The sequence below is a fragment of the Macaca mulatta genome, chromosome 6 (assembly GCF_049350105.2).
Source record: "Macaca mulatta isolate MMU2019108-1 chromosome 6, T2T-MMU8v2.0, whole genome shotgun sequence".
Taxonomy (NCBI): Eukaryota; Metazoa; Chordata; class Mammalia; order Primates; family Cercopithecidae; genus Macaca; species Macaca mulatta.
The window spans coordinates 35,005,751-35,029,433 of record NC_133411.1 but is presented as its reverse complement, the minus strand read 5'-3'; the positions used below and the strand labels follow the sequence as shown (position 1 = coordinate 35,029,433).

At 40.5% G+C, this 23,683-nt stretch overlaps 1 protein-coding gene across 1 annotated transcript in view; it reads left to right on the top strand.

Annotated features, from left to right (window-relative positions):
• Nucleotides 1-23,683, top strand: part of ADAMTS12 (ADAM metallopeptidase with thrombospondin type 1 motif 12) — a 377,381-nt gene that overhangs the window by 266,781 nt on the left and 86,917 nt on the right. Inside the window, exons 12-14 of the mRNA XM_015139808.3 lie at nucleotides 752-921; nucleotides 7,712-7,845; nucleotides 15,718-15,838. Of these exons, the coding sequence (XP_014995294.3) occupies nucleotides 752-921; nucleotides 7,712-7,845; nucleotides 15,718-15,838 (425 nt within the window). The remainder of the gene's footprint in view (nucleotides 1-751; nucleotides 922-7,711; nucleotides 7,846-15,717; nucleotides 15,839-23,683) is intronic.

Here is a 23,683-nt window from a genome sequence, read left to right as displayed (position 1 = left end):
CAAAGGCGCAGAAAAGAAATAGCAAATAAGGCAGGTGGCACCACTGGAGCAGTGTAACATGAAGCAGAGTGTGGGGAGTAAATTGTTAAGGTGAGTTAAAGCAGGATTGTGAGGGCTTTGAATGCCAAGCTCAGGAGGCTGATGTGACCATTGGATGCCATTAGAGATTTTAAAACAGAAGCTAAAATAATTAAGGTCATCTGAAAATTTAACCTGATAATTGCTTGTACTGTGGGTTTAATTTTAAAAGTAGAGATAGAAATGGAGATAAGAATTTTAAAAGTAGAGATAGGAATGAAGATAAGAATTGAACTGGTTTGATTATTGTAAAGTTGAATTGTATGAAACAAATGTAAGTAGACAGCTGATGACCAGGCAACTGATTGACTGTGGGATCCAAGGAAGGCACAGATGGATGATTCTGAAATCTGACCACTTTTAATTCATCAAATATGAATCAGAGAAGGAGCATACTTGGAAGGAAAATGTATCCTTTTTGGCATAGATTTCAGCTGGAGGATATATAGGTGGAAGTAATATATAAACTATTTCAAAATAAGCTACTATACATTAGGACTGAAATGTTGGCAGGCAAGGAAAAAATGTGTAAAATTTGAAGCATTTATTTAAAAGGTAAGTTTTGAGGGCATAGAGAGACATCGTTTGTCAAGACCAGATACCACAGGAATTTTAAAGGAAAATGTTGGCATTTAAGCAAACTAAAAGAATAGCTTGTCTGTTTCATTTGTAGGCCAAAGTTTGGAGGAAAATATTGCACTGGAGAAAGAAAACGCTATCGCTTGTGCAACGTCCACCCCTGTCGCTCAGAGGCACCAACATTTCGGCAGATGCAGTGCAGTGAATTTGACACTGTTCCCTACAAGAATGAACTCTACCACTGGTTTCCCATTTTTAACCCAGGTAAGGAGCTGTAATGGTGTATCTCAGATCTAGGGAACAGCCATTCTCAAAGCATTTGTCTGTCAGTCAAGGTTTCTGTGATCCATACCAAGTTTAACAAAGAAAATTGTACCCCCGGAATTTTGTAATTTAGAAGATGGAAACACTGACCTGGTTAAGTTGATCAGTAAATGTTGAAGGCTGAATACATTCAACTCTGTCTGGGCTTTGTGGGAGATAAAATAAGTTTATAAAACATGGTGACTCACTTCAAAACAGCTGAGGTGCAAGTGAGCCATTAATAGGGCATGTAGGAATTCAGTAACTAATTGCTTGTTGATGGACATGAGGAACTGACTGTGATTTTGTCAGAAATTCAAGAGAGAAGGTCATTATGGGTTTGAAGTAATTGCAACAAAAAGGCTTCCAGTGAAGCAGTTGATGATTCTGAAGACTACTCATGCTTTCATGAGCAGTCTTTCCACCAGAAGAAAGAAAAGGGAAGGCATTCAAAATAGAGTCATTCCGAGTGGGAGTGGAATAACAGGCAGAAAGGCAAGAAAATAGGAAGGAAAGAACAAAAGCCAGCTCTGGGCCAGAAATCAACATTTTTATACGTACAGGTGTATGAGAAGGGTAAAAAGTAAAATCAAACATCTGAATGTTGCACAAGAGGGATGGGGACATAATGGAGTTGGAGAATGGAACAGCGGCCTTGGCAAAACTTCCAGACACATTCTCTCCTTAAAATGAGGAAGAATCAATGACTGTTAGCCAGAGATCAACATGTAAAAACATATTCGTGTTGGTTGTTGTTATCTGAGTAAGAAATGAAACAGAAAAGATTTTCCTGTGTTAAAGAAATTTAAGGCAAGGTAGTAAAAAATAGCTAATCAAATTGTTCATGATTTTTGAGTTCCAAAAAATCCAGGGTGATAGGACACAAGAAAAATCACAGATTTGAGAATCGTGTATTTGGGCTGTTAGACTTATGCAATAGCTTTTGAAAGAAAGATTCTGCAGTGCTTTGCTCAGCTCAGGTATCCGAAATACCCTGATGGCTCTCAGTTGTCAAGGGCAATGATTGCTCCTTGCCCCCAATTGTTTGGTGTCATTTATGCTCTAGAGGGAAAAACCACTCGGTTATTGGTGCAATTTAGTTTCTTGAGTCAGGCATTTGAATACAGGAAAACTCATGCATATACCCAGGTGTACTCCAAAATTACCAAGTGATGAAAGGCACATCCAGTCCGTGCTATCTATGTGTATATCCTGCACATTCTCAATTTGTTAAAACTATTTGGGTCAGTGGTCCTGTAGACTCTGAATGAGCAGCCTGTCAAAACTAAGATAGCATAGCTGCTCCAGTGGCATCACATGTGCTTAGTATGAGATCCCCCTCCCAGATACACAGTTGAATTTGTGTGTACCTATCTCTTATGGCTCAAGTAGCTGGACTTGGAATAAAAATATTTGATTCAGCTTTGCTTTTCATTTGTTTGCAAGCATTCATCATGTGCCCACTTTTTGACTAGCAAAGCAATAGGTACTAAAGAAGTGAGAGTTACACAAGTTGACATCAATCCCACTCACTTTGGAGTGATTGATTTGCTTCTCTAACTCAGATAAAGTTTGCCACCCTCGACCTTACTTCCTACTCAGTCTATCAGCATTCATCCTCTATCCCAGTAGTTTCTTTACAGATTCCTATGCTATTATTTGGTCATTAGCAGATAATGACTTATCTGCTAACCTGAATAGCTACTACCTTGAACAGCACATTGATGACTTTCCCCATTATACTCTGTCTACAGAGTTGCTATTTTGCTTAGTTGACAGGCATCCCTGGCAGCAGTTCATTCATGTCAACAAGGATGTGTGGAGCATTTTTTCTGTGCCAGATATCGAGTGCCTTACAGCCTCCCAGGCATCCTTTTAGAAATCACCAGAGGATAAAATAAACATACAGCAGAGTTTTCTACTCCCTCAGTGAACAGTGATACTTCCCACAACACTTTATATATTTTTTCCTAATTTTATCTCCACAAGAAAACCCTTCAAGGAAAGCTATTTTTGACCCATTTTTACAGATGAGGTAATAGGTTCAGAGGACCTATGTAACTTGCCCAAACTCAGACTATGAGATAGAACCAAGAGTTAGCCCAGGCCTGACTCTGCAGCCTGGTCATTAAGCACAAAAACACACAGGGACTGGGTTAAGTTCATTTCCTTAGGACCGATGCACTGAATTTTGAATTTTCCCTAAGGCAATGTTCATGTCTTTAAAACCTTCGATTATTTCATAAGCCAGGAGCTCTGGTGGAAAACCCAACAACCCTTTTTATTATGATTAAGGCTCAGTTTATTAAACCTATATATCTTGCCCTTGAAAACCAGTGTTTTCTAAACATTTAAACATTGATGACTAATTATTATATTGCTTAAATAATTTAAGTTGTGATTCTGAGTTTACTTCTTAAGCATCTTAACCAAAAGACAGAACTTAAAACTACACAGTAAATAGAAAACTCTTTTTTCTATTTCTATTTCTAGGGTACTGCACTTACCCTAATCTAATATATCAATACAGCCAGGCATAGTGGTGCATGCCTGTAAACCTAACTAGTCAGGAGGGTGAGGCGGGAGGATCGCTTCAGCACAGAAGTTTGAGGCTGTAATGACCTATGATTGCACCACCTCACTCCAGCCTGGGTGACAAAGTAAGACCCTGCCTCTACAGAAAAATTTTAAAAATAAAAAATAAAATTAAAATAAAACATCAATGACAAGGGTTTAATTAATTTTAAAAAATTATTTCTGCTTTTGTTTTTATACCTTTCTATGGTTACTATAGAATATATTCACTTTAATGCCTTCTTATATTTCACTAATACATATTTCCGTGTATTGTGGGGATTACAGTAAGATTACCATATTAGAAAGTACAAGAATGCCATTTTAGACTAGCCAAAGAGTTCAGACACTTGGTAATTACTTAACTTATTTTGGGCTGTGATACAGTCACAAGTTTTCATTTTTGTTTTTTCCCCCAAGCCGATTTGATTTTAGTCCTTAAGCTTCCTTTTTAAGTTAAACATAACTTCTTGCATCAATAAAACATTTTAAGTTATGCCTTTTGCTTTGAGGTTTAGTATTTCTTGGGCTCTGTTGAGGAGCAGCAGGGGTGCACAGCACTTCCCTTCATGTGCACACCGCCTTCCCATTTTGGCCTTCCCTTACCCAGCACAAGTTCAAAGGTAAAATGATTAAGAATTGCAAGACAGAGACAACAGCATTCAACCAAGTGTGAGGTCCTGGGTAAAAGCACAGGTCTTATGCCCATGAAGCCCTGCCTGTGAATGGATTTTAGAAACTGGATTCTTTAAAATGATGAAACTCACATTCCAGTCTATTCACAAAACATGAAATGCATCAAAACTTTTCCTTACCTAAGAAATATTTTCATTCTTTTTAGCAAGTTAGAGCTTTCATTTCTATCATTTATTAAGATCATTATCCAAAAATGTTGAGTCACCCTGTTTCTGCAAAATTGAAAATGCGAACTTTGATTCGGTAAGCTCATCTCTTTTCCTAAGTTCCCTTTGAGAGGATTAATCAGACAATGTGAGGGTGAGAGTTCACTAGTAAATTAGTTTTAGAGCTTTCACTTAGCTGAATTATAAATGGACTTGAAAGCTCTTGAAAGCTAGAGGGCAAAAATCACATGACCCTACAAAAGGCTGCATCAGGGCAGGGGAATAAATGTGAGACAAGGAAAGTACTCAACTCTATAGAGATGATGAACTCAACAAGGTTGATGTCTGGCACAGAGAATCTCTGATACCAGTGATGACTCCCAAGAATTAAGACCATCCATTAACACCCTTGCCTCCTCCTGTAGATCCCTGTGTCACAGGACAACTTAATGATATAACGAGAGCCCTTCCAGAGCACCATGAAAGACAAAGGCCAGAGAAGGAGGGGACAGAGAAGGAGGACCTCAGGCTCAGCCTTATAAAAGTCTTCAGTAGCACTGAACTTTCCATTTAGGATGATTGCTTTCAAACACAGCGTTCTCCCTGGCCTGAGGCACACCTATAGGTCATGGTGGTGGGAGCTCTGGGAGAGTCACAGCAGAGGATCTGTGTGCTGTCATTGTTGTTATTACAAATGTTATTTCCTAGATAATTTCTAAGACTCCATAAACCACTATACTTATAGTCAACACACATGTGTGTTTCTCGTGGACAGTGTACTTCAGTTAACCTGTCTAGCCTTAAAGCATGTACTAGTCCTGTGTTGTGGAAACAGGGTGGAGGGAAGTTTTGAAATTAGGGCCTCTTTTTATGGAGATGTGTCATAAATATCACTGGGGAAAGAAGACTTTTCCAGTTTTCCTGTGTGAGGGCCAAGACTTATTATTTTTAAAAGGAATAGATGTGTCTTATAAAAATGCAAGTGCACATAATAGAATGAAACAAAAATGAATTATTATTATCCCACTGCATTGAATGTATTCCTCCAAGATAACCATGCTAACAGCAGGTTTTCATTTCCGCACAGATAGAACCACAATTTGCCAATTCTGCCTCTTGATTCACTGAGTAGATCATGGCATCGTGGTTTACTGGTTTACTTCATTCCTTTTAGTGGCTGCATAGCAGTCCATTATGTAAATGCAACTTAGTGAATCTGTCCATTTCTCTCTGAATAAACATTCCATTGCGGCAATGAACATGCTGTGGTCCCAACTCTTCCCGGCAGCCTTGAAACAGATGATTCCTTAGAAAAGCTCCAGAGTTATTCAGGGCTGTTTTATATTTTTGCTTTATGTATTCCAAATACAAAATCCCAAATCCAATTCTAAAGTTTAAACCAAAGTCTTAATGAAGTAATCCTTGGATTCAGCACCTGGATTGATGTTCTCATCGTTAGGAGAATAGACTTGTTCCCAGGTTGCTCCCTTTAGTACTTCTATTCCAGTTTGCCCAGTAACAGAGCTAACCATGCTGCCAGAAATGGAGCTGCACAATAATCCCAAGTCATGCTTTGTCCCAGAGTCTCGACACTTTTCCACTGGCTCTTTATCCAATTATCTCTTCAACTCATTTCGACTTTATCTTGTCAGACAACTTATCCACTGCACCTTATGTGAAATCAATTGGTTTTCTTTATTTACATATTGGCTTTTATCTTTCTTTTTTTAAATTTTTTTAAATTATTATACTTTAAGTTCTAGGGTACATGTGCACAATGTGCAGGTTTGTTACATATGTATACATGTGCCCTATCTTTCTCTTTTAAGCTTTGTTGTTTGTTTGTTTGTTTTTGGATTCAGGGAGCACATGTGCTTGTTACCTGGGTATTACATGCATAATGGTAGGGGTTGGGGTTCTAGTGTACCTAGCACCCAAATATTGAACACTGTACACAATATGTAATTTTGAAACCCTCACCCTCCTTCCACCCTCCTTGCTTTTGGAGTCCCCAGAGTCTATCTCCATCTTTATGTCTATGTATGTCCGATGTTTAGCTCTCACTTAAAAGTGAGAACATGTGATATCTAATTTTCTGCTTCTGGGCTAGTTCACTTATCTCTTTTAAGCTCTGAATAGATGTTTTTGGCCTCAGTCTCAAGTTTGTTCAGTGTTTCAGCATTTGGAGCTTTTGCTCAGGGTTACATGTGTGTGAATTTTGCAATTTCATTTCCTGGCCACGTGGATCACTGCACCCTCAAGCAGACACAGCTATCACTGTGCACCTGGTCTTGGCATTTGGTGCCCAGCCCAGTGAGGTGGGCCCATGACAAATAGCCTTATGGCTGGTACTATTGAGCCCTCCGCTGATCACACAAAGAAGCAACTAACAGCCCTGCCCATAATAAACACATCCAGAAGAGACCCCAAAATCCCTGCCAAAGAAGACATTGTTGTGTTTTTCACTTAAAGAAAAGCATTCATTACATTCATAAGAAAATTATTTGAATTCTTCTTATCATATACGTGTATTCACTATTAAAATGTTTAAGGCAATCTGTGATTTAAATGTGATCTATCTTTCTGGTTATTCTGTGTACATACATGTGGGTATGTATTTTATTAAGTAAATATTCCTGTGCTGTAGATCACCCTGTCTTCATTCACAATGGAGTAGAAAACTGAACCTTAGAATGAAATCAGTGTAGGACCCAAGCTGATGGGATGGAGCACTATGAGAAGCAGGTCGGCTTCAGTTTGAACAACAAAAAAAAAATGTTTCCACATGGTTGTCAATCTAAGCACCTCTTAGACTGGAGGAGGACATTTGTTGGGGCAGGTTTATGCTGGTGGTGATGGAGGTTGTGGTAGTAATGAGCTGGCCCTATGGGAGGGGATGCCTGTCCCCTGGAGGTCTACTTACTTTGCTGCAAGAAACAAGCAGGCATCCTGCTTGCCTGGAGTCCTTCATGGCTGGTTGCAATAACTTATTTTCTAAGCTAACCCCAGATGCTCAGTGCCTTATTTTATCAGCACAATTCAATGTTGAATAGAAAGGAGTCATCGTTTACAGCAAAGAATAGAGTGTTTTAAAGCAATCTTTTAATTTAATTCATTATAAAACTTGTTTTCAAAAAGGAAAAATAATCCTTGGATTCAGCACCTGGATGTGTGAAATGTGTCTTGAGGCACATTTCAGGATGTGTCTCAAGCAGGTAAAAAGATAGGATCGTCAGAGTAAATGACACTTGGGGGTTATAAGTACAGAGGAATCCTGGGGAGGATGCTGAGCTAAAAGCTAACTTTGAAGGATTTGCCTTCTTTTTTCCCTTCAGCACATCCTTGTGAGCTCTACTGCCGACCCATAGATGGCCAGTTTTCTGAGAAAATGCTGGATGCTGTCATTGATGGTACCCCTTGCTTTGAAGGCGGCAACAGCAGAAATGTCTGTATTAATGGCATATGTAAGGTATTGGGTATGTTTCATTAATCTACAACTTTATAAAATCATGACTTTTACTAATTTGGGAAGTCAGATGTTCTAAGTTTGTGCTTTCACGGCATTTACACCTCATCTGTTTTTTATATATAGTTCATAAAATGAAAAGACAAGACTTCTCAGTGTTGATCAAAGTCACAGTTTTGGATTGAATGTTTTTTTCCTTCTGCCATCTTCTTCATTTCTTGATTGGTTGATGTGCACTATGATATTATTTTAAACATTGAGCATGAAAAAGAAGAATTGTCAGGAAAGCCCAGCCCAGATTATTTCAGTGGCATTAAATTTGAGAAAAACTGAAATTAATAATAGCTTCTATGGTACTTTCCATAATGCATTTTCACATTTAGCTCTCCATTGACTATCAACATGAGCTTCTCAGAGAGATGGCATGACAGTAGTTACAAAACAGGTTTCTGATTTCTATGTAATTTTTCCACACTCACTTCATTAATCAAGTTGATATAAATTATTTAGACCTGATGTGTTGGTGCTTTTAAGTGTGTAACCATTAAAGAATTCCTTCTTGTTGCTTGCATTTTATTTTGCAAGGAACTGAGGAGCAGGACTTGTGATCCAACCCCCAGGCATAAATCTCAGTTTAGAGAGAAAGTGTTTTTATTCGGTTAAAGGAAGATGTTTTGATCAGTTAGTAAATCATAATGGTTTAGCACTGGGGTTTTAGAATATGAACTCAGTACCATCATTTACTAGTTGTATGATCCTATACATCTTTCTAAGACTCAGTTTTCTGTCATAGAACTGGAATTTTTTATGTATCTGCCTAGTTGGGGTTGTCAAAAGATTAAATAAGGTCTGTTAACCTAAATAACAGACAGAGAGAGGCTCTCTAAAACAAAATAAAGCTTATTTGGGAATAGTGCATTGCAATGGGAATATGTATGCCACAGTTAACTATGTGCATATTTAGGAAGGTAAAGGAAGAGAGGGGTTTTTAAAAGAAAATGAAAATTTTTAAAGGAAAAAAAGTTGAAGAGAATTGCAAAATTGTTTTTAAATAATTATAATTTCCTGCAGAGATCAATAACAAGGGTGACACCAATCCGAGGTTGCTCAGGAAGTTGCTGGGCAGATGTCATTGCAAAAGTATTTTTTGTGTAAGGTTGTAATAGCCTTTGCGCAAGGTTTTGGTTTTTGCAGAGCCTTTTTCATCATCAGGCATACAAGGGTGAGAACTAATTTTTCCTAGCCTTCCCTGGCCATATTAATCAGGGTTTTTTCTTAACATTAGTTGCTCCATTTTGATTCTGACAACTTTCACAGGTAATATATGTTGAGCTCTTAACAGAGGCCCTGGTGTAAGATAAACTCTTAGAAAATAGATCTGTAAACTCAACAAATTTTATTTGTTTTTAAAAAATATTTATAATATTTTTTTCCACTGGACAAAATTATTCCCTGTGACAAGCTCTTGCCCCTAAATATTCAGCACTCTGAGAAGGTTCGTATTTCTCTATACAGTTCCTTTTTCATTTATTTTGTTCAAGGCACCTGTTTTCCATCACAGGCTAAAGATGCTATTTCTATAAATGCAAAGTTATTTAGATCTAAAAGATAATTTCAGCATCACATTTACTCCTCAGTGACTAAAGTCCTTAGCCCTAGCTGCATATAATAATCACCTGGGGAGATTTTAAAACATCAGTGCCCAGACCCCACATCCCAGAGATCTGAATTAACAGGTTTGAAATAGAGCCCAGACATCAGTAATTTCTAAAAGCTCTCCAGGCGATTCTAATAAGTAGCCAACTTCTAATTGAGAACCATTACAAGTTGGATGTCTTTCTTGAGGCCAATCAAATGAACCCCATAGAATAAGCTAGATTTTATCAGCCTGCCTCCCTCATTCTGGGTGCCAGTTAAGACCTTTTAGAAGCTATACTTGCCCGCTTTCTGTCTATACCACACTGATTTGAGTTTTTAAGCTGAAAAAAATGGTGTCAAATCAAATATACTTAATAGCCTAAATACTTTATCTTCAAGGATCCAGGTTGTAGGTAGTTCCAGGCCCCTTATTTGCTAGTTTTATTGTTACCCTCCTTATTCATTTACTAGTTTTTTCAAAGGGGATTGAGCATGTATTGACATAAAAACATACGCTTTCAGGAAAACAATGTATGCAGTGTTTGTCTAATCTACATTCTTTGTGAATATGAAAATTTGGTTGCTTATATTCATGTCTATTTTGAAATTACACTCTTTGCCAATATTTTGGTATGTTAGAGTTGCAGATTATATTGTCAAGGAAATTATCAAGCCCTGATCAGAACTGAATTTGTTCTGGGAGGTAACTATCTGTGCCCTTCCCCTTAGTTTTTCTTTAGTAAGCTTGTTTATCAAAGATACAGATTTAAACTTTGACTTTTCAGGACACCTTCCATTTTAAATTACCAGGATGACAGAATAAGCTTTTAAAAATGAGCAAATGCCCTACTCACCTCCACCCACTTCCAGCTCTGAGCTCTCACTCTCATACCCACTATCTGAGGCCGGCTCGCTAACCTTCCAGCTCTCTCCCCTCTTTCTCCTGGTAACCAGTTGCTTGACTTCAGCTCCTGGACTCCTCCCTCTTCACACAGTCAGCATAACATTGGCTGAATTTCCTTCTAAAATAGACCAGATGTTCTGGTCTATCCATCAGCTGCTCCCTAACTTTCTCTTAGCCTTCCCCCAATCTCTTACCCCAGTTCTGGATAAGGTTCTGGATCAACCCCATCACACCCCTTTTTTGATCTTACCGTTAGCCTACTATGCACTCCCTAAAATAAAAATTCAACATTATACATGTGTGTCCTTACAAAGTCAATGTTTTCAATCCACCTAAGCTTTTATCCTTATTTGACAGTCTTCCCACTGTCCTGAGTTAGCTTCCTCACTGATTTCTCTCAAAAACTGATTTGAACCTTCTTTCATCTCCAAGGCCATTTTGGCCATCTCAGTGATACACTAAACATCCCTAAATCAATTGCTCTGAGCCAGATCTACATTCAGAATACCAGGTCCTATCTCCTGACCCTTAAAAGCCCAACAGTTACTTCAATCTTAACATTTCTAAATTAAAATTATACCTAATTCTTACCCCAACCTGTTCTTCTATAGTACTTCTTTTTGGAATGATACTAAAACCATCTATGTTTACTGATATCTAGGCCAGAAATCAGTAAGTCATTCTTGAGTCCTTCTCAACTCTCCTCTCATAGTTAATTACTCGCTATACCACCACCACTACCACACCACCACCACCATCATCACCATCACCCCACTATCACCACCACCACCACCACCACTGCTGCCATCACCACCACCATATTGCCACCACCATTATCACCCAGCCATCACTACTACATCACCACCACCACCACTACCACCACCATCATATCACCACATCACCACCACCACCACTACCACATAACCACCACTACCACTACCTCCACCACCACCACCACCATCATCAGTCCACCATCACCACCACCACTACCACCATCACCCCACTATCACCACCACTTCATCACTGCCACCATTACCACATCACCACCACCACCACCACCACCACTACCACATCACCACCACCACCACAACCATCATCACCACCACCATCAAATCACCACATCACCACCACAACCACCATCATCAAATCACCACCACCACTACTACCACATCACCACTACTATCACCACTACCATCAAATCAGCACCATTACCACATCACCACCATCATCACATCACCACCACCACTACATCACCACCACCACCATCAGCCACTATCACCCAACCATCACCACCACCACATCATCACCACCACCACAACCACCATCATCAAATCACCACCACTACCACATCACCACTACTATCACCACCACCATCAAATCAGCATCATTACCAATCACCACCACCACTATCATCGAATCACTAACACCATCAAATCAACACCACTACCACATCACCACCACTGCCACCACCAGCCACTATCACCCAACCATCACCACCACTACATCATCCCCACCACCACTACCACCATCATCAAATCACCACCACCACTACCACATCACCACTACTATCACCACCACCATCAAATCAGCACCATTACCACATCACCACCACCACTATCATCAAATCACTGCCACCATCAAGTCAACACCACTACCACATCACCACCACTGCCACCATCAGTCACTATCACCCAACCATCACCACCACCATGTCATCACCACCACCACTACCACTACCATCAAATTACCACTACCACTACCACTACCACATCCCCACTACTAACACTATCTCCACCACCACCACAATCATCACTCCACCATCACTACCACCATCATCCCACCATAACCACCACCACATCATCACTACCACCATTACCACATCACCATCACCACCATCAGATCACCACCATCAAATCAAACCACCATCACCATTACCACATCACCATCACCATCATCAAATCATCACCACTACCACATCATGTGCCACCATCACCACCACCATCACCATCATCTCAACCAGCACCACTACCATCAAATCATCGTTACCACTACCACATCACCACCAGCACCATCAAATCATCATTACCACTACCACATAACCACCACCACCATCATCAAATCATCGTTACCACTACCACATCACCACCAGCACCATCAAATCATCATTACCACTACCACATAACCACCACCACCATAATCAAATCATCATTACCACTACTACATCACCGCCGCTACTATCACCACCATCAAGTCACCATCACCACCACTACCACTACCACTACCACTATCAAATCACCACCACCATTACCACATCACCACCACCACCATCATCAAATCATCATTACCAATACCACATCACCACCACTACTACTACCACCATCAAATCACCACCACCATCATCAAATCACCACTACCCTACCGCATCACCACCACCACTACCATCAAATCATCATTACCACTACCACATAACCACCATCAAATCACCATCGCCACCACTACCACTGCCACCATCAAATCACCACCACCATTACCACATCACCACCACCACCATCAAATCATCACCATCACTACCACATCACCACCACCACTATTACCATCAAATCACTACCTCCACTGTCACATCACCACCACTACCACTACCACCATCAAATCACCACCATTACCACATCACCACCAACACCATCATCAAATCACTACCACCATCACACCACCACCACCACCATCATTACCATTAAATCACCACCACCATTACCACATCATCACCACCACCACCATCATCATTACCATTAAATCACCACCACCATTACCACATCACCACCACCACCATCATTACCATTAAATCACCACCACCATTACCTCATCACCACCACCACCACCATCAAATGACCACCACCACTACCACATCACCACCACCACCATTATTACCATCAAATCACTACCACCACTACCACATCACCACTATCACCATCACCCCCACCACCATCACCACTACCATCACCCCCATCACCACCACCACCATCAAATCACCACCACTACTACCACATCGCCACTATCACCACTGCCACCATTACCCTGCACCACCATCACTATCACCACCACCACCACCACCACCACCATCACTACCGCCATCCTGCCCCCCACCATTATTATCCATCACCACCACCACTACAACATCATCACTATTTTCACCACCTTCAACATCATTACCACCACCACCATCACTATTCGCGCCACCACTGTAACTGATAAGATGGGAAACGAAAGTGATTTTTTTCACAAACACACTACCTGTTGGGGTGACTGCCTGGCACATTCAGAGTCCCATCAGCAAAGGGCCATGCCGAAGTCATTTCCCACATTAGGTAGCAGCAGCAGAGCCACCTCTGATTCTGCTGAAGGCAGAAAGACCATACTGTTGTGGGCTTTCTGTGTTGCCAGAGCGTGTTATGAAGAAGACTGAGGTTTGTTTCTTTTCCTCTGAGAGCCCCTTATGGTTTTTTTTTTTTTTTTTTTTGAGACGGAGTCTCGCTCTGTCGCCCGGGCTGGAGTGCAGTGGCCGGATCTCAGCTCACTGCAAGCTCTGCCTCCCCAGTTCACGCCACTCTCCTGCCTCAGTCTCCCGAGTAGCTGGGACTACAGGCGCCCGCCACCTTGCCCAGCTAGCTTTTTGTATTTTTTAGTAGAGACGGGGTTTCACTGTGTTAGCCAGGATGGTCTCGATCTCCTGACCTCGTGATCCGCCCGTGTCGGCCTCCCAAAGTGCTGGGATTACAGCCTTGAGCCACCGCACCTGGCCCAGCCCCTTATGTTTTATATGCAACAAGGAAGACTGGTTCATGTCTTCCTAGATCTTCTGTTGTATACTTAATTCAATTTTTACTGTACTGCATGCAGCTCACAGGAAAACTAAATTGGGTGAGTCTCTGCAAGAACCCATTTAATATGCTGTGGGACAGAATGTTGGGGACATGGGTGTGTCTCCTTCCCCCAACCCTGTTGTCTCAGTTATGCAGGCAAATATTAGTTTAGAAATATAACTACCCATTCAAGAAGAAAGACTTGAGCTTCAGATATTTGCTTTTCTGACTTTCTTTCCTTTATTCTTCACATTTTTATATCTATTTCCCTGTTGATAGAGATTAAAGAAAATACTTTAAAATTAATATTCCTCAGAGTCAATCTCCCTAGCAATCATTCCAAATCAGTGAAGGAATGAAGGCCACTGGGAATATGGTTGTAAATGTCAGCTTATTAGAGGGTTCTCAAGCTTGATGCAAACATATTGCTTGTGAAGGGTTGGCATTTTATTCATACTCACTGAAGGCACCTGTTTTGTACATTGCTTTTTTTCCCATTTTTATTAGCATAATTAATTTTTTAAAATCTCTTAGCACTTTATTTTCCTCCCCCAACTGGGTGAAGTAGCACAGTCTTTGTACCTAAAGGAAATTAAAGACAATTAACCTAAAGAATGAAGCTATTTTCTGTTAGTGGGCATTCATTCTCTGTTTAGATGGTAGAGGGTGTATTTAAAGACTCAAAATAAGCCTGGTGTGGTACCTATAGTCCTAGCTACTCAGAAGGCTGAGGTGGGAGGCCAGGAGTTCAAGGCTGTTGACTGTGAATAGCTACTGCACTCTGGCTTGAGCAAAATAGCAAGATTCCATCTCTCTCTTAAAAAAGATTCAAACCCTTCTTCCTTTGAGTAGATTTGAGGTGACTTTCAAGTTAGAAAGAAAATGATCTTTAAAGATCAAAAAGGAAATGAAACTATCTGGACACAATTGTTCCCAAACAAGAAAGAAAATTATGACTAAAGGAATATGGTATAGCTTTCCCTTGTGATCATGGAAGAAAGCAAGTCACAGAAACGTCCAGGTGAAGGTCAGATATGGTTCATGACTTTCAATCTAAGTGTCATGATTCTTTGGTATCCACTTCCACAGAACACCCCAAGCTTCGTGGCTCTCTTTTTCCAGGATGAGAACACATCTGAAAGAGACTTGCTGCTCTACTAGCTTCAACTCCAAGACGTTTTTATAGTTAGACTTTTGGAACATTTTCATAGATTTTGTTCAGTTCTGCCTCTGACTCAGGAAATTAGAGACCTCACTCAATGTGTGCCTCCCTCGCCTCTGAGCAAGTAGTGCCTTTACCATTGGTGGATGCTTGGATATTCCTCTTGCTGCCACCAGGAACAAACATTTGTCCTTGTACCCTGGTACCTCCTGTCCAGTCTTATGAAGCACCAAAGGGGAAAGGAGAAGTCACAGATCCAGGCAAGAGTGGCATCCCCTGCCTGGGTATTCATCCTCCACCTCTCTTCCCCACAGATGGTTGGCTGTGACTATGAGATCGATTCCAATGCCACAGAGGATCGCTGCGGTGTGTGCCTGGGAGATGGCTCTTCCTGCCAGACCGTGAGAAAGATGTTTAAGCAGAAGGAAGGATCTGGTAATAAACAAATAAATAAAGTGGCAGGAGACCAAAGGTCGGGGGGCAATATCAATGGTTGATTGATTCCTAGTTTTTGTTTTTATTTTTTTTAAACAGTCTGTGACATTCAAAGCATTCAAAATGGAATGTAGCCTTTACCATAAAGGAGTAAGGGTTCCTTGGCAGTTTTAGGAAAGAGGTTGATTGCTGACAAAACACAAGATACATCACAGTGAGATAGAGATCTGAAATGGCCTTGTGGTTGTGCACAGGAACAGGTGTAAGAGCGTGATCCCTGGGAGAGGATCCTCTTTGGGAATGGGCATCACAAGAGGATCCAGCATTAAAGCCAATGGCATTGGAACAGACCAAGAACAAGGGGAGAGAAGCGATCAGAAGCTGGCTGGGAAGGCTGCAGACACAAGGACAGATTCTGTAGTGAGGACAGAAGCCAGCAATGGGTTTACAGGCAGAAGAATTGGGGTGCACCTTCAATTCAAAGTCAAAAGAGAAGCAAGGCAAGGTTGTATCAAATCTCTTTTATTCCCAATTTCTCCCTGGGAGAGGGTCCCACCCACTGGTGCGTTATGGCTTTCCAGACAGCTCCTCCACGTAGCATCCCCTTCTGATCCATACTTTACTATTCTTTTCCCATAGTCACTTTTTGTGGAGTTTCTTCTCTGTGCAGCTTTGGGCTATGGATAGTCCTCAGGGCATGAAGAGTCCACCTTCAATGGCGGACCCCAATGCAGAGTCAGTTCCCAAGGAAGGCAGCTAAGAAAGGGTGAACCATCATATGGGAGCCACAGCAGATCTTGCTCCCCTGAGTTTTCCCCACCTGAGGGGTGAAGGAATTGAGATAATATACACCACTTTCCACCAGTCATGGGTTGAGGTTACTCTAGGGAGATCAGACTGTTAATTCTCTGGATTACGTGGAGATGCTGGGAGTAGGGAATCCATCATGCACTATTGTAGTAGGGCCTGAGGGGAGGGGGCAGCGTCTGCTACACAGCGGTGATGCTCAGCACAGAAAGTGATAGCCACTATCAGAAATGGTAAAGCCCTGAATTCCTGGATTCTAGAAAAACAGCATCTCTCTTCTAAACATTCTTCCTACCCAGGATGAAGTTATTGAGTAGGATCCTGAGAGGATCAAGTGTGTCCTTCAGTTAATTACATGACCTATTGTTCCCTAGTAATCATAACAGCCAACAGTCTAAATTTAATTTACATCCCTCTTTTTCATCTTTGACTATTGGATTACATCTCACAATAAGGTTAAATTGTGAGACTTAATGCTTGTTGTGCCCATGAGAATTACCACTGGAAGATTGTAAAGCTTTGATTGTTAGCTTTATTATGGATGAAAAATATTCTCTGGATTACTTATTTGGAATGTGAATGATAACCCGTGTGTCTTAGGCCTATAATTAAGCACTCTATGATAGCCAGTGTTTTTACAAGCTTTACAAAGGTGTTTTGTAAATATTTTCCATTATTTATAGTGACTTTACTTACTTATAAAAAGTTACACTTAAAATCGTATGTCTGCATTTAACCTGTTTTTTTTGTTGTTGTTGTTTGTTTGTTTTTGTTTCTGTTTTTGTTTTTTTGAGACAGAGTCTCGCCCTGTCGCCAGGCTGGAGTGCAGTGCTGCAATCGCAGCTCACTGCAACCTCTGCATGCCGGGTTCAAGTGATTCTCCTGCCTCAGCCTCCTGAGTAGCTGGGACTACAGGCGTGCGCCACCACACCCAGATAATTTTTGTATTTTCAGTAGAGATGGAGTTTCACCATGTTGGCCAGAAAGATCTTGATCTCTTGACCTCGTGATCCACCCACCTTGGCTTCCCAAAGTGCTGGGATTACAGGCGTGAGCCACCACGACCGGCTGACTTGTTTTATTTAATTTTCTTTATGAGTTCCTATCTTGGCCTCTGAAGTGCTATTCTTCTAATATTATGATAACTCAATTGAAAACCAGAGTTGTTGTCCCCAGGTCTCTGCCACTTAACCTTTTAATCCTTTAGGAAATCCGACTCTAATTCTGGGTTCTTTCCTCTACCCTGGTCTCTTGGGAATGAGAAAAAGGGATTATAAATGTCTTCTGCTCCCCTCTCATCCCTACCCCTGCCTGCCTGCAAGATCTCAATACCTCTGGCCAAATGCCCACCACTGAGCATTTGACATCTCCCTGTGCCTTTGTGTTTTCAGTTCTCTTTCTCCCACGTCCCTTTTCTACAATTCCTTTCCACCAGTTTCTAACAAGAGGGTTATGGTTGCTTGCAGTGTATTACAAGATTCCAATTCTCTCACAACCCTCTTTTGAGATAACTGAGACTAAGAGTCTAAATCTAAGGCAAGGCATTTTAACTTCTCAAAACATCTACCAGGTACTGTTACTTTTATATATTTCTTCCTCACTCTGTGGTTTGTGAGCCTGTCAAACACTGGTTTGTTTCTGAACCAGACACCTACGTGTCAGTGCTCTCAAGCCTGGGATCAGACACGGACCAGCCTTTCCCGGGAGCCTCCACGCATAAATCATCATGAGACATTGGCCTGCAATGAGCATTGTCTCCAATGGACAGCATAAATCTTTAAAAAGACAAGTTGGCCACTGTAGATAAACTGCCCAGGGTTAATGGTATAACCTCTTTATGAGCACATTTTTATTAGAAATGTCAAAGACTGGAGACCAAATATGCCAGTGAGTAAAGTCCGTTTCTGTGGACCACAAAAACTGTTGGATAAGATGTGTGTTAGCGTCAATAATGCATGATGTCTCTTATCACAATCTCAGAAATGAGGGCCTATCTTTTGCCCCATCCTCAAACATCCTGGTTTTTTGTTTTTGTTTTTGTTTTTTTTTGTTTGTTTGTTTGTTTTGAGATTGAGTCTTGCTCTGTCGCCCAGGCTGGAGTGCAGTGGCACGATCTAGGCTCACTGCAATCTCTGCCTCCTGGGTTCACGTCATTCTCCTGCCTCAGCCTCCCTGGTAGCTGGGATTACAGGTGCATGACACCACGCCTGGCTAATTTTTGTATTTTTTTTAGTAGAAATAGAGTTTCACCATGTTGACCAGGCTGGTCTCAAACTCCTGACCTCATGATCCAACCATATCGGCCTCCCAAAGTACTGGGATTACAGGCATCCTGAGTATTCTTTTAGCTCAAGATGCTCAAGACTGGGATAGTGATGGAATTGTTTCTCCAGGTGGTCTCCTTGGACCCAGAGACTTCTTATTTGAGGTCGGAATTATGTTTCTCCTCTTCCCCTAATACTGGTACAAGTAGCTAATGCTTGCACTGGGGAAGATGCAAGAAAATTGATTTGCTGAACAAATATACTCATCATTCTTAATACAGCTGACCCTCGAATAACATGGCGTCGAACCGAATGAGTCCAGTTAGTATAAGGATGTTTTTCAATAACTATATTGAAAAATGTTTTGGAGATTTGTGACAGTGTGAGGAAACTCACAGATGAACTGTGTAGCCTAGATATATCAGAAAAATTAAGAAAAAGGTATATCATGAATGTGTAAGATATATGTAGATATTAGTCTCTTTTATCATTTACTACCATAAAATATACACAAATCTATTAGAAAAAGTTAAAATCTACTAAAACTTATGAACACAAACACTTATAGACCATACATGGCACCATTTGCAATTGAGAGAAATGTGATCAAACCAAAGATGCAGTATTAAATCATAACTGCATAAAAGTGACTGTAGTAATACTATACTACCATAATAATTTTATAGCCACCTCCTGTTGCTATTGTGGTGAGCTCAAGTGTTGCAAATATCTGCTTAAAATGCTGTGTGATGCTCATCATTTCCATGTGAGGAGATCATCTGTCCAGTAAATTGCATATCACAGTAAAAAGTGATCTCCTGCAATTCTTGAATATTTTTCATTGTGTTTAGCACAATACCATAAACCTTGAATAACACCATGGGATTTATACAAAGTGCCACTAAGTGATGCTGGAAATGTTCCCAAGAAGCAGAGAAAAGTCATGACATTACAGGAGAAAGCTGAATTGCTTGATATGTACCATATATTGAGGTCTGCAGATATAGCTGTCTGCTACTTCAAGATAAATGAATCTAGTGTAAGGACCATTATAAAAAAAAGAAAAGGAAATTTGTAAAGCCATCACTACAGCTATGCCAGCAGGTACAAAAACCTTGCACTTTTTGTGAAACTTCTTATCTTTCATGCAGCTTTCACATCAGTGCAGGACTGCTATAGGAAAGGCATACCACACCTGTAGACTCTGATATGATTCAACATAAAGCAAAGTCATTGTCTGGGTGTGGTGGCTTATGCCTGTAATCCCAACACTTTGGGAGGCCGAGGCGGACAGATCATGAAGTCAAGAGATCGAGACAATCCTGGCCAACATGGTGAAACCCCATCTCTACTGAAAATACAAAAATTAGCTGGGCGTGGTGGCACGCACCTGTAGTCCCAGCTACTCGGGAGGCTGAGGCAGGAGAATCGCTTGAACCCAGGAGGCGGAAGTTGCAGTGAGCCAAGATCTCACCACTGCACTCCAACCTGGTGACAGAATGAGACTCCATCTCAATAAATAAATAAATAAATAAATACAAAGCAAAGTCATTATATGACAACTTAAAGCAAAAGGAAGGAGAGGGATGTAAAGCTGGATAATTTAATAGCTGCAAAGTATGATTTGATAATTTTTGAAAGAGGTTAGGTTTTAAAAATGTCAAGATAACAGAAGAAGCAGCTTCTGCAAGAGACATCAGATGAGTCTCCAGCTGCCATTAAGAAAGTCCTTGAAGAGAAAAAAAATCTGCCTAAACAGATTTTTAATGTGGATGAAAGTGGCCCTATTGTGGGGCAAACATGCTAAAAAGGACATTTACTAGTAAAGAAGATAAACGAATACCAGATTTAAGGCAGGAAGGAATAGGCCACCTCTATTGTTTTGTGCAAATGCCGTCAGGTTTATGATTTATTAAGGAGCTAACCTAACAGCCTTGAAGGGAAAAGATAAATACAAGCTGCCAGTCTTTTGGTGGTACAAGGAGAAGGCCTGGACAATGAGAATGCTTCTTCTGAATTTGATGCATTGATGCTTTGTCCATGAAGTCAGGAAGTACCTTGCCAGTAAGGAATTGCCTTTTGAAGTTCTTTTGATATTTGGGTAGTTTTGGCTACCCAAAACTCCATGAGTTAAGCACCAAAGGCATCAAAGTGGCCTACTTGCCCTGAAACACAGTGTCTCTAATTCAGCCTCTAGATCAGAGGGTCATAAGGATCTTCTAGGCTCATTACACCCAATACTCTGGAAAGGAGTATTAACATTGTGGAAGAGAACTCTGATAGAAACGTCATGAAAGTCTGGAAGGATTGCAACATTGAAGATGCTGTTGTCTGAGAAAACGCTGTGAAAGCCATGAAGCCCAAGAGTAAATTTCTGCTGGAGAAAACTGTGTCCCAATGTTGTGGATGACTTCACAGGACTTATAACAGAGACAATCAAGGAAATCATGAAAGAGATTGTGAATATGTGAAAAAGGTGGGGGTGAAAGGTTTCAAGATATGGATTTTGGAGAAACTCAAGAGTTGCTAGACACCACACCAGGGGAATTAACAGAAGACAAATTGATGAAGAGAGTGCTTCCGAACCAGGACCAGAGGACTGTCCCAGAAAGAGGATGGAGAAGAAACAGTGCCAGAAAACAGACAGACATTGGACAGTCTAGCAGAAGGGTTCTGTTTACTCAAGACTGCTTTTGATTTATTTTATGACATAGACTTTTCTATGATGCAGACACTGAAACTAAAGCAAATGGTAGAAGAAGGATTGGTACCTTATAGAACACTTTTAGAGTAATGAAAAAGCAAAATGTCAGACAGAAATTACAATGAATTTCTGCAAAGTTTTACTGAGTGTGTCTGCCTCTCTTCCTCCATCTCCACTTCCTCTACCTTTTCTACCTGAGAGAAAAATCAATCCCTCCTCTTCGTTTTCCTCCTCAGCCTACTCAACATGAAGACAACAAGGATGAAGGTCTTTATGATGATCCACTTCCACTTAATGAGTAGCAAATACATTTTCATTATGAATTTCTTAACATTTTATTTTCTCTAGCTTACTTTATCATAAGAATATAATATATAATGCATATAACACAAAAAATATGTAGTAGTGGACTGTTTATGCTATTGGCAGAGCTTCTGGTCAAGTAGTTAAGTTTGGGGATAGTGAAAACTTAGACACAAATTTTTTTACTTGCATAGGGACTTGGTGCCCTAACCCCTATGTTGTTGATGGGTCACTTGTACTTTGGAGCTATTCTTACTGGTCCTTCTTTTATCTACAAGGTATTCAGAAGCAGTAAATTAAGTATGCGTCTTTCAATCTGCCCATAATAAATATTTCTAATTTTGGATTTTCTCTCTTAAGTGGAAGAATAAAAAGCAAACTCTGTTGTTCATTGTTTTTTTCTATTTCGGTTTTCATTTTTTAAAAGCAAGGAGCAAGATGGTAGACACAGTATTTCATACCAGTTGATTTACCTGCATGAGCTCTGCTATGAAAAGGCATGCAACATCCTAAGTAAGAATATGACTGCAGATAGCAACACTCGAAGGGCATTTATTTTTTAAAAACATTAGCCTCGATTACATGTGATCAATATCTTCCCCAAGGTGGTTATACATTAGTGGTTTTAATCAGCTGTTCCAGACAAGTCTTTGAGAGCCAAATGGAACTTAATTAAATACTACTCAAACCACATTTTGGTTCCTCTGGATGAGAGCTGTCAATTTGAAAAATGAGGCTGAGGTTGTGATCTGTATCCAGTTTCAGAGCAAATTATTCTTGCTGGACAGTCCAGGGTTTGACCCCCAGGATCCCATACTTCTTTAATGCCAGAGGAACATGAAGAAATTAAGGCACTTTCAGGTGACAAAGAGGAAGGGCTTGCTCATCAGACCAAATAACCTAGTGCATATCCAGTGGAAAAATGACCAAGATCTTCAGCGTCTTAAAACTGTATTTTATATATTTTTTTTAAAAAGCTGAAAGAACAAAGAATAGTTAGCTTACGAAAGAGGAAAATCACTGACTATTAGAGCTGAGAGGGACCGCAGACATCATCATTCAGTCCCCTTCTGTGCAATGAGATTCAAAAAGTTAGATGAATCAATGAAAGTCATAGAGCGGATTTGCAGAAATGCAGAGACTAGAATCCAAGTCTTTCAACTCCCATTGCCCCAGAACTCCTTTCACCATGCCAACCTCCAAGTCCATGTTCTTTCCATTTTATGAGTTATTGGTTCTCAAGAAGCATAAATAAGGTGAATGCATAAAATGTTTAGCATAGAACCTGGCAAACACTGGCAACCGCTAAGCGTTCATTCCTTTTATCACCAGTATGCCTCTTACCATAATGACCATTAAACAAGAATAAGACTGTGGCTAGAGTTGATTGTTGTCTTTAAGTAAATGTCAACATATGACGCTTTTTCGGAAGGCTGAGTTAGAACACATGAGGATAAATTATAAATTGCTATTTCAGCAATATATAAAAGAAAAAATGAGAAAGAAAACTTTCTAATGAATAGAATTGTCCAACAGTATAAAAGGCTGTACTCAGAGTTGAGTTCCTCATAACAGGCTGTATTAAAGATAGCCCGGTGACAAACAATCTGAGATTCCCTCTAGGATTTTCTTAATGAATGGAAGCTAGGATTACATTACTTCTAAGAGTCTGTCTTTAACCTGCTGGCAAAGGGGGGGTGAGGTAAAGTATGTATCCAACGCAATGTTTAGGAAGTCTAATTTAATAGCCACAAAGGGGGAAGCAGA